This window comes from Besnoitia besnoiti, chromosome X (assembly GCF_002563875.1).
Source record: "Besnoitia besnoiti strain Bb-Ger1 chromosome X, whole genome shotgun sequence".
Classification (NCBI taxonomy): domain Eukaryota; phylum Apicomplexa; class Conoidasida; order Eucoccidiorida; family Sarcocystidae; genus Besnoitia; species Besnoitia besnoiti.
The window spans coordinates 578,771-590,005 of NC_042365.1; the positions used below are offsets into that span (position 1 = coordinate 578,771).

The 11,235-nt window shown below is 56.0% G+C and overlaps 2 protein-coding genes across 2 annotated transcripts; one reads left to right on the forward strand and one right to left on the reverse strand.

The window, feature by feature from the left end:
- Positions 1 to 1,890: 1,890 nt before the first annotated feature.
- BESB_016390 (uncharacterized protein) lies at positions 1,891 to 4,245 on the reverse strand (the record flags this gene model as incomplete). Its single annotated transcript, XM_029360354.1, has 5 exons — positions 1,891 to 2,037; positions 2,181 to 2,281; positions 2,673 to 2,982; positions 3,476 to 3,735; positions 4,161 to 4,245. 5 exons carry the CDS (start codon positions 4,243 to 4,245, stop codon positions 1,891 to 1,893), a joined length of 903 nt encoding a protein of 300 aa, XP_029216330.1.
- A 3,043-nt stretch (positions 4,246 to 7,288) lies between these two features.
- On the forward strand, positions 7,289 to 8,569 carry BESB_016400 (rhoptry kinase family protein ROP26 (incomplete catalytic triad); the record flags this gene model as incomplete). The annotated part of the gene is made up of 1 exon (XM_029360355.1): positions 7,289 to 8,569. One exon carries the CDS (start codon positions 7,289 to 7,291, stop codon positions 8,567 to 8,569), a length of 1,281 nt encoding a protein of 426 aa, XP_029216331.1.
- Between the last annotated feature and the right edge of the window lie 2,666 nt (positions 8,570 to 11,235).

The window sequence follows — 11,235 nt, forward strand, 5'->3', positions numbered from 1 at the left end:
TGGAGAGCAAAGCGAAGTGCAACGAGGAACGCGAAGGTAGGCGCTGAATGTAGATAAAGCGCTCGGCGAGGCGAGAGGAGGTGTGCTCAGATAGACTCGTGGAGACAGCCGGGACTCCCTTCGACCCCCTGGCAGGCCTTTCTGCTCCTGGCAGGTGTCGTGTGCGCGACATGTCGCGCTCACCCTGGCCTACCAAAGACAAAGATCTCTCGGCTTCTTGCAGAGACGAAATCCCTTCTTTTCAGCTATCACGCGAAGCGTCTGAACCGGCCTGATTTGGATACGCCCCTCGACACGCCTGTGATCTATACTATCTCCTCAATACGCGCTCTCTGCATGCGCGCCTACACATACATATTTGTAGCCGATGCGCAGCCGATAGGAGGGCGTGTGGCGTGACCGCTGAGCTGCGAGGAAAAACTCGACTTTTAGGGAGCAGCGAAGCAGTTTTGCTTTTTTACTTTTCAAAAGAAGTTGCGACAGGCATATCCCGTCGGCCGCCACACGTACGCGAGCCGGCCTATCAGAAATCAGACGAGGACGGAGAATTCCAGTGTCCACCCCTAGCGGCCTTCGCACCAGCGAAGCCTCACACGTAGACAACGCCGCGAGCACTCCGAAGAACACCGCACTATGTAAATAAATAAATATGAAGGTATATATGAGACAGAACGCGAGCAGGTCGGCGGGAGAAGCCGACCGCCGGCGCGCGCACCGCCGCCGATCTCCGCGTCCACAGCCTTTGGTAAAAATCGCCTACACGTGCGTCTACGCAGCTACGCACAGACCTCTATACAAACCCGCTCATGTCCGCTTGCCCATCCAACGAGCCTATAAAGAAAGGGACTCGCGCCATGTCGCACGCGCGGCTGTAAGGCGCCGCGTCTCCCACGCTTAATCGCTTTGCAGATTCATCGCGTCGTCGTCGTCGGGCTGCGGGGAGCGTTTGCGAATTTCTCGTGGGCATCTCACAGGGATATCGCATGCACCAAGATGAATGCGAAATGCGAACACGTCCAGTGCATGGAGACATGGCTCTCCCTTCTCTCTCTCCCTCGCAGCCTCGGTCTAGTTCTCTCCCCCCCCCCCCCCCCCCCCCCCCCCCCTGCCCTCATTCGCGTCGGGACTCGCCGCCCGCAAATCTCCTAGACGCCTCGCCCCGAACCGGTTTCTTCGGGGCTTTCACGCAGCGAAGGCGCCCAGGCAGGCCTTGCTGAGAAAGCCCAGGGGCCCTCGGCGACGCTTGTCCTCACGGCGCCTGTTTCGCGTGTTTTTCTCTTCAGCTTCGGAGTGTCGGTCGATGCCTCAGGCCCCGGCCTTCGCTTCCTTGCCGTCGCCGTGCGGCGCGGGTAGCCCGCTGCCGCGCGACAGTTTTCTCTCCGTGCGCCCGAGTGAAGCACTCTGACGCCACGCGTTGCGCAACTTCCCACTGCTTGGACAGATCTCTTCCTCTGTAGAGACGAGAGCGTCATGCTGTTGAGTTTGGCGCCCCCTCGACGGCTGGCGCTGGCCTGCAATCCGAGAAGACGGCTGTCTAATTTTCTGCAGAATGAAACTGCCTCCCACAATGCTGCGGCGCCGCGCGCTCGCTCAGACCCCGCGACAGACTGCAGTCTCCTCCTCGCTCGCTCATCGCCCTCGAGCCTCGACTTGGCCGCACGGCCCTTCCGCGACGGCGAGGTGTTTCCCCCAGCCCAGCATCCGTTTTTGCCGCGCCCGGAGCGGCGAAAACAGCCGGCGCGGCGGGCGATCCCCCTCCCTTATTTCTCCTTTGTGCGTCCCTCGGTGGAGGCCTGCGCTGGCGTGCCGAGTTTTTACGCCAGATAGACCGCACCTCTGCGCCGAACGTCCACTCCGTCGCAGGTGCCTCGCAATGCCGGGAAGGCGCTCTCACGACGAGAGGAAATCGACCTTAACCGCCCAAATCTCGTCGCTCTCCGCGCTCCGCAGTACATACACAGCGTATTGACCCTCTTCGGAAATACCTGTGGCGGTGACGCATCCGACTGGGCCGCCGGAGACGTCGAGGATGCCGACCTGAAGGCCACACGCACGAACCACACTCCCGACCCGCATATGCGTCCTAAACGCATGCAGGCGCCCACGCGCAGACACGGGTGTCCAGGCGGAAAGTGAGCTTGCGAGACGCGATTACGCAGACATGCAGCGGCGCTTCTCACCTGGTGTTCGCTGCAGGTCAGCTCGCAAGCGCGGTTGTACCAGTACGAGGCAGTCGCCTGCACCGCCTGCGGCGTCGAGCGCTCACACGCCTCAGTTGCGTCTGCAGAGCGAAAAAGGCCCGCATAACGCGCCAGCAGATAAAGTGTCTCTCTCTCGGCGTCCACGGAAAAGAGTTCCTCAGGCTCCAGACACACGGCGGAGGCGACTCCGCTCGCGCTCTCGCTAGACATGCGCGGGCGGCGACTCGGGGGGGGGGGGGGGGGGGATCACAGTAGAGGCGCGTGTCTAGAATAGGCTTGACGCTCGACGACAGATAGCACGCCAGTTGCCGCCTCTGCGCACGCGTGTCTCTGCGCTGCCGCCTCTTGTGCCTCCCTCCGCCCCTCATCCCCTATGCGTCGCGTCTCCCTCAGCGGCCCTCCTCGCCTTTCGCCGCAGGCTTGCTCTGGGCTCACATCCAGCCCTCTGAGTCGCGTACGGCTCGAACGCACCTCTCATGCTCTGCGTGGTGAAGACGCCGAGTTGGCCGCTGCTGACGGTAACGCGGCCGGCGAAGGACTCCCACGGGAGACCCTGAAGCATACTCAGCTCGGCTTGTTGCATCTGCATGTGTGCGCTGTTCAAGAGGAACAACGCGTTCACAGAGCTGCCTTCGTCCATCATCAGCGACAGCATGTCGCCTCCGCCTGTCGAGTACGAGGGATGGCCGCTCCCCCCAAAAGGCCCAGTGTCTGCGCGCGGAGTCGACCCCGCGCCCGTGGAGCCCCCCATCGGCTGCATGCGCTCGATCGCTGCAAGCACCTGCAGCAAGGAGAAGGCGCGGACGCACGGAAAGTTAGAAAACCAAAAAATGGACATCGACTGACACGCAGCGGCGGCCCTGGGCAGTGGAGACGCACGGCTGCGCAAACATACATATATATATGCAGACACTCGAGGCAACGATGGAGGCCTTCCCCTGAAGAGGACGGCGTGTGCATCGCGTAGGGAGACAGTGACTACAGAGGCGACCGCCGCGAAGCTAGACGGGAAGATTCACGGATACAACAGAAACGCGAAGGAGTGCGTGTGTCTCCCCAGGGACCCCTCCCAACTCCGCGTCATCCAATACCGCCATAGTTTTTCTCGGGTTGCAGGATCCGCAAGACGTCACCGCCCTCAGGCCTTGGCGGACTCTCAGAACGAGAAAGTTGAGCGCCACCCGCCGCCACAGCCGCGTCTTCCAGCAGTTCGTTCGCTGCCCTGTATAAGATTCCAAGCTCTTTTTTCTCTTCTGCGTTGCTTCGCGACTTACCCCCCACAGCCCCGGCGCCGTGTGATCAAGAAGGAGTGCGCCCTGCGGCATGCGAACTCCCAGCGCGTCAGCCCCGTTCTCCGTTAGACTTGCTTTCTTCTCCGCCAGCGGACCGCCAGCCCCGGCCGCGGCGCCCTCGAGGATGCCCCCGACCGCAAGGGGATCGGCGACGAGAAGGCCACTGCCGCGCAGGATGAAGCATCCGATGTCGAGAAGCCGAGTCGCTGAAAGGCGCACGGAGCAACATACAGGCAGTGACACTGCGTGATGAACACAGCGAAACCACACACACACACCCAGAGAACTGGTGTATCTTTGTGAACCGACTCGTATGTGCAAACCCGTCAGCGGAAGTCGCCTCCTCTTACATACACATGTAAGTCCACACGCACCCAACAATACGCCATGTGAGGTGGAGCGCAGCGCCACGCAGGCGCATACAAAGCAGCGAGGCCATGAGGCTTGCCGAAAAAACCCGCCGGACTCGCGGCGTTTCCGTGACTTGAGCGCGCAGGCCGTCAGCTGGCGGATGATCTTCTACCCGTCAGCGCGGTCGGAGCGCCAGACGCCCGCGAAAAGGACGGCGAAGACGCAATAAAAAACCACGGCTTGCACCAGGGTGCAGATTCCCATTTGTGCTCGGATGTCTGGGTCCTGCTGTGACAAGCAAAGCAAAGGCGTTTACCCGAGAAAGAGGTGACCGAAGTTGCCGCGACCTGGCCTCGCGCCGACGGAGAGGTTGGCGGAAGAGCCGTTGTGGAGGACGCCATTTCGGAGGACGAAAAAAGTGGAACCGGGCTGCGCAAGGAGGACGCAAGGAGAAGATAAAGAGGAAAATTAGGCTTCGTTCTTGAGCTCGCTTTCCGCGCGTTTTTTTGCCTTGCTGGCTCGCCGCGCGCGACAGTCCACGAGAGCCCTAAGCTTGTCTCAGTCCGACGCCAGCGGCAGACAGAGGAACGAAAATGGAAGGCCTCTCCTTCGCGCCCGACACAAGCTCAACACTTGAAAAGAAGCTAGCCACGACTTTCAGAAAACCGAGAAACATTCACAGTAAGGGCAAGTTACAAGCGGAAGAAACAGCTCGGATCATTGCGCTGGAGAGCGGTGTGCGAACGCGGTACAAGCGTCACTTTGCCAGACGAGCACCGCAGTCGCTGCTCCGCATGCGCAGCCACGAAAAGCTTCGCGTAGAACAGATGCTTTGGATCGCTTTTCCTTCCCTGCAGACCATCCAAGAACAGCAGTTCCGCTTTCATCGCAGAGGAACTCGGAGCTGAAGCCAGCGAAAAGACTGCAGTCGGCCGTTGAGGCACACGGCGATGCAGGTCCTCGAAGACCAAAGGCCATCATGCATCACGCGGTCGGGGAGCTGTGATGCGCCGAGGCCAAGCTGCAGACGTCGGCGCCAGTTATTATTCATGCTTTTCCGTGGTCCCACTATAGGCCAGAGGGGCCTCTTCACTCCAAACTCGAGAGTTTCTGGGAAAATATGCTGGATAGACTGCGGTAACGTTCAGCTGCGTTTTCCGCCCCACGTGGCTGATTTTGCTACCGAAATCATATCGTGAGTAATCAACCCACGCCTAGGGGACATGAATCTTCATCGCCTGGGCGTGCGGCGTGCCGACACGCATGCCGGGATATCGAGAACTAGCCAAGCGAGAAAACTTCGCTCAACAGCGGTAGCCGTTTGGTGCGTAGTGGAGTGATGGCCTCAAGTCTCAGTATGATGTCGGCCACAGCGACGGCATGGTGTACTTCCTTGGTTTTGGACGGCGCATCCAGATGCTGTGCGGAACTCTCAAGCGCATGGACACCAGAGAGAAGCGAACAGCACGATCCGCAACAGGTTCGGTCGCCTTTCGTCTCCCTGTGAGAAGACGCGAAGAGCTACTTTGAGCTCCAGAGACTGTGTTTGTCTGCACCGGCTACATCGGCCCGCCTTCCGTCGCGTCGCGTTTGCGCTCCGCGGGTCGCCAGGTGCTCACCGCTCATAGCAGTGGATTGTAACTGCTGAACCATGGAACGTACCATATGATAATGGCGACTCGTAGGAGATGCCTTACGACGCACACAGAGAGCTTTGGTTGGTCCTGAGGGGCCGCGCGGTCCCCGCCTCGTTCCGAGCAAGTTGGTCGGACCTCGGTCGGCTACACGTATCCCCCGGAACGCCGTGTGCCTTTACGCATTAGCGACCAGGCCACGGCGGAGGCCGCGGCTTGTGGCATGCCGCGCGCTCCCGATTCGTGTCCTCAGCAAACTCCCATTGGCATGGGAAGAGGCTAAAAACGCATGAGTTCCGCAGGACGCACGTTTTCTGGCTTTCGCTGGCATGTCATTTGGGCTTCCACAAGGCAGCCAGGCACCGTTTGTCCAATGTCAATGCCACGGGACGAGGACTATGCACGAATAGCTTGACAACGCAGCACCGTGGATCTGGACGACCCGCAACTAAGTCGCTACCTCTGAATTCTGATTTAGGTTCTAGTTTTAGAGGCCCGGTAGACCAGTTAAGACCGCTGTAACCCAGAGACAGTCTCCTGCGCGAATACCGTGGTGTACAGAGTAGCACGAGACTGCAGGCCACCTGGAAATCGCGTCGACGGGCACGGCAACGCCAGCTGCCCTTCTCCGCATTTCTCTTGTTTCAGCGAGAGCGAGGGAACGGTTAGACGCCATACCGGTGGCGATTTCACTGCGAGGAGAAGTGAAAACGTGGAGCGCAGGGCCAGCCGTGTGTGTGTGTGGATCGCCGCTAGCTAGTCATCTGCCGTCTGCCCTACACCAAGTTGATATGCACTGTTGCTTCGCACTTTGCCGGACTCGTACTCCGTGCCATATCTTCGTAGCCGTTTCCATGTAAAACAAAAAACTGCGGTGAGATGCTTCCTCATCTTGCACACATACTTCCTGCGATGGGATGCGGGAGTTTCTAAACCCTAAATTTCGCGGCAGTGCCAGGTCCCACTCCACGGCATACGCACCAGAAACTGCTCGAGAGGCTACGCTGCTAGTCATGATGTTGCGAGTCAGGTAATCTAGAAGACAATCTTTGAGAAAATTGCTAGTCCCTTCTAATGCGAAGAAAAAAAGCAGCCCGCCGATGGGCGGCCGGTGCTCTTGGTCTCTTTCTAGCTAACCGGCCGTCTCACCGTGCTGCTGCGACGTGTCTTGCCGAGCGCAAGCGAATGCGACGTCCGTGCCTTCCAGTTCGTCCCGCCGTTGCCAATGCTCTCTCCTGCGAGAAAAACTCCGGCACTTTTACATGGGCTTCAACGTTAACAGACTGGGCGGCGTTTTTTTTCGTTGGGCGTTTTTTTTAAAGGCTGCAAGCCATATCGCCTACGCCTTGCGTCGTCGCTGGCTGCCATTCTTACAGGGAATACTATATTTATGAGCCTTTGTAATCAAGTCTGTCTCCCACCGGTTACTGCTCACTAACGTTACCACAAGTTGAATCTTGCGCTACGGCATTCGGCAAGTGATTTGACTCGTCGGCGGTGACTGTGTCTTCATTTCGGAGAGGCGCTAGCGATGGGGTGGCCAATGCACTGCACGCCGTCTCTACGTTGGATGGTAATATATATGTTTTTCTCCGCTTTCACCTTCGCACGTGGATTTAGGTTCCCGCATGGTGACTCGGCCCCCCAGAGTAGCTTGTCGAACTCTCCAGAGTCTCCAGACTTGCAGAGTCCGACACGATCGAATCCTCCGTCACCTTCGAGGCTACGCGGCCGCAGTGGAGCATTATCACCAACTCTCCTGGCCCACCTTCTATCCATACAGGGCGAGGAGAAGGCGGAGACGGATGTTATGCGGAGCAGATCTCAGGCCTATCGCGAGCTTTTGGCACAAGCAGCGAGTTCGTCGTCTCATAGTGAAGCAGCCGGCCCTGGGGCAGGCGTTGGCGAGAGGTTTTCTATGATGCAAAAGTACAGGGTGGGGTATCCGTCACCTTCTGATATGGCATGCCTGAAGGAGGTGGTTGTCACAGCTGCTGGCCTGTCTCAGCCCGCCTCCCCTGAAGTTCATACGCCCATGCAAATCGTCAAGCTGGGTGAAGATTCTCAGATGTACAGCGAGGTAGTCCACTTCCTTGGCCTCACCGCCTTGGTCAAGGGCTTCATGCTAATGCGGATCCAAGAGCAGCCTGGGACATTTGCGGCACCAGAGAGTGTGTACTGGCAACCAGCTTTGCATCTGGGAGAGGAAGGTGACAGAGATAGACTCGATGCCGCTGCTCTCAGAACTGCAGTCATGAAGAAATACGAGCGCGAGAGTCGGTTGCTGCCCCCAGAATACGAAAAACATGTGAGGACTGTCTTTTACGAATTTGGGCTGCAGTTTCCACTCTATATTTGCAAGCTTCAAAGGCCTGGGGAGCCGCTGGTGCTCGAATTGCAGGGGCCCGGTCCGGCGTCGGTTAACTCTCTGCTCAACATTATGATTGCTTATTCCGCCGCAGATCTACCCCTTTATCGTGTCAGACTGGATCAATTGTCAGCTGGAGCGGCAGATTACATCGCTAGGCAAATGATTCTAGAGATCGCTTCCTTCCATGCCCTCGGTTTTCTTCATATGGACATCTCTGATAGATCTTTCTTTTTCAGCACATCCGAATGCAGTGGGCGTAGCGAAACGAGACGGTTAATCTACCTGGGGAATCTGGGTAATGCTCAGAGACAAACAGGAGTAGCGGAACCATTCGTGCAGAAAGGGGCTGTTGCGTATTATGACCCACAGAACGCGTCAGTCTTCAAAACTGTACCCCAAATACGGCCACTGGTGGTTTACGATCAGAGTCGCGATGCGTGGGCCGTTGGAAAGTTGTTGTACCAGGTGCTTTGTAAAGGATCTGGCACCCCTTTCGGGTATGTTGGGGGCGCCGCCTCGCCTCTCGTCATCGCTAACCGAATTACAGCTGCTGCTCAAAGGAATGCCCCAATCGTCCTTGACAATTGCTTCGATCCGCTTTCGAGCCTTTTTATGAGCGAGCTTCTTGAGATCATGTCTGGATTCCTTCGCTTTGACAGTAGGGAAAGGCTGCTGCCCCTCGACGCTATCAAAACGTACCCGAGGTTATTCGATGCGTGAGAAAATATTGCTACTAGACCTGACGTTCCAGCGGTGTGCCTGGGAGAGAGCCTGTGGCAAAGCACCGGCGACTCGTTTTGTGCAACACTACAGAAACACCGCGTGGCTGTACTAGCCGATCGGGGGTGGTAGGAAGGATATATAATATTGAGTCCAGCTATCCATGAATATCTATAGTTTTGGTTTTGCGCTTGGTACATGGAAGAGGCCACTATGCGTTGGTGCTCCCTGGTAGTCGTGGAAATCATGGAGTGTCTCCATCGATGATTCATGAGTCGGCCACCGTATGACAGACGTTGAACGAGATGCCAGGGCTAGCTTTCCGGCAGATCGTGAAGGAATAATCAGTGATTTCACCTTGCTGTGCCGCGAAGCATTCGGCGAATCTGAGTGGCGTGAATTTATTTTATACAGCAACGCCATTGGAAGTCCTCTCAGTCATATGTGTGACCGAACAGTCTGTGAGCACTTCCATTTGTTTTATTCACGTCTTGTGCATACTGTTTGGTAAATCTGCATTGTCGGAGCACAAACAAGTGTCCCCTTCTTGTTCAAGCCGATTGTGGCACGGAGGGCATACGTGAGACGTGGTCTCTTCGGATCCAACAAGTCTGTACATGCAGACTTAATTGTGTGGTTTAAAGAAGACAGGTGGGTCACTGCCTGCTGTTTTTAAGCATCGATCAATCGGTAACCATAGTCGCGGCATCCGGGAGGATGGTGACGCCCTTGTGAGGAATGACTTCCTACAGGCATATGTGACGACACATGTCACTAACCCCTTCTCCCTCAGAAGTAAAGTCGGCCGCCAGCACAGCTCACGGAGAACCGGGAAATAGACATACAAATACAGATGAAGCCTGACGCAATACTGCAGGGCTACAAACTGCGAATGCGGTAGGGACATGTTGCTGTTCCAGCAGGGTCCCGAAGAAAAAGTATGGTCCTCTCACGCGCTGTGTGACAGAGCACTGACACAGATTCAGGAAAAGCCATCATATTAACATTGTAACAACGCAGGAAACCCATGGTCTCGGAAGAACGGAAAAATGTCTGGACTCTTGATTTTTCAGTCACATGGTTCCTAAACGCAAGGTCTAGTATCAGTGGCTTCTTCCTTTAGGTTGCCGATATTCGCGTCTGCCTTTTGAACCCGTACCCCCACAGGCGTATCGGTGGTGTGGCGCTGATATATAGTTGCTCACGTGAGGAGCCAACAATTCTCAGGACGATAGAACGAGAGCACTATGTGGTTTGGCTGAAGTTGAATCTAACGCAGATGCGAAGCACATAGAAGCACTACGAAGTCCTTTCTCGTGTCGCTTAAGAATTATCAGCATGAAGTGAGTCCACCATCAACGTAATAATCGTGTCTGGAAGACAGCTGGATGCAATGAGTTTTATTGCACGCCTGGGCTTTGTACTACTCCCTCCCTTAATAGTAGTTTCGCTCATTTTTTTGACAGAACCGTTGGAGCATTCAAAATGCGATACAAGACTGTTCCACAAAGATGTCTAGGCTATAGCTGGCTGTGAACCGACCTACCTGCTGACCGAAAGCTCGATTAGTTCCTCTCGCCTTTTTACCTTATCCGCAAACAGTCCCCCAAACTGTAGGCAGAGGCGATCTCCTCATAGGCATGCCGTCCTGCAGTTGAGGAGATTGGAAACGGTACTTTTGGGACTCGGGAATTGCCCTTGCGTGGCGCACAAGCGAGCGCCGAAAACATCGGTGACCGCTAGGGAGGACTACCGAAGGATGTCCCGCTTTCCTATCTTTTGTGGCGTGTGCTTTACACGCCATTTATTGTAGGCACTTCGCATTCTGGTAGGAGGTGTTCCCAGTCGGAAGGTGACTGTATTTACTATCGATGGTGTAGCCACACGCTCGGCGGTATTCGCAGTTGCGTTGTTCCGCTGGTGCCACAGACGCCCAAAAGGAACGGCGAAACGGCGAATGACCACTGACCACTCTATCCAAAAGGTGATTCCCCCCCGATCGGGCAGCTGTCAGCCGCTCATACATCCTTTTCTGGTTTTGCTGGGATGCATGCTCTTTTGTGCGTACGGCCTAGATGTCCTCCCGTAGTTCTTGGTACATAGGCTCATGTCAGCAGAATCTTGCGCGACTTCTTCCGAGTTTTTTCATCCTGTATGCTTTTGCAGGCTGCTATGCTCACGCCTTCAAACATCTCGAGAGTCAGATTCGGGCCGGGTTTCAAAGTGTAGTAGCGTTTGCGCGAGATTCGGTGCGTACCGGCATTCATTCACCGTCACCATCTAAGAGGGTCTGCACTTTTCGGAGGAGAGCAGCATAATCTCTTCAAATTGTAGTGCTTTAATCAAGCTTCTCGTACTAGCACAATTATTTGAGTGATTCTCCAAGCGTCGACGTGAAGTGTTTTGCTAAGGCGCTCAACTGCAGAGCGCGTGAGTAGCGCGAATGCCGTCGATGAACTATCATTTCGTCATCAATCAGTTATCCTAAGAGGAGCTGCGGATCACCAACCTTGGCCTCATCATCACCCGAAGCCAAGGTGGTGTCGTTCACCTGTTGAGAATTACACGTCAAACGTCCAGGCGAGCATCTGAAAACCATCGAAGCGTCAGCGTGTCCCTTAACCCCTACCGTTTTACACAGATAAGCTTTGTGGGAAGTCTCAGCT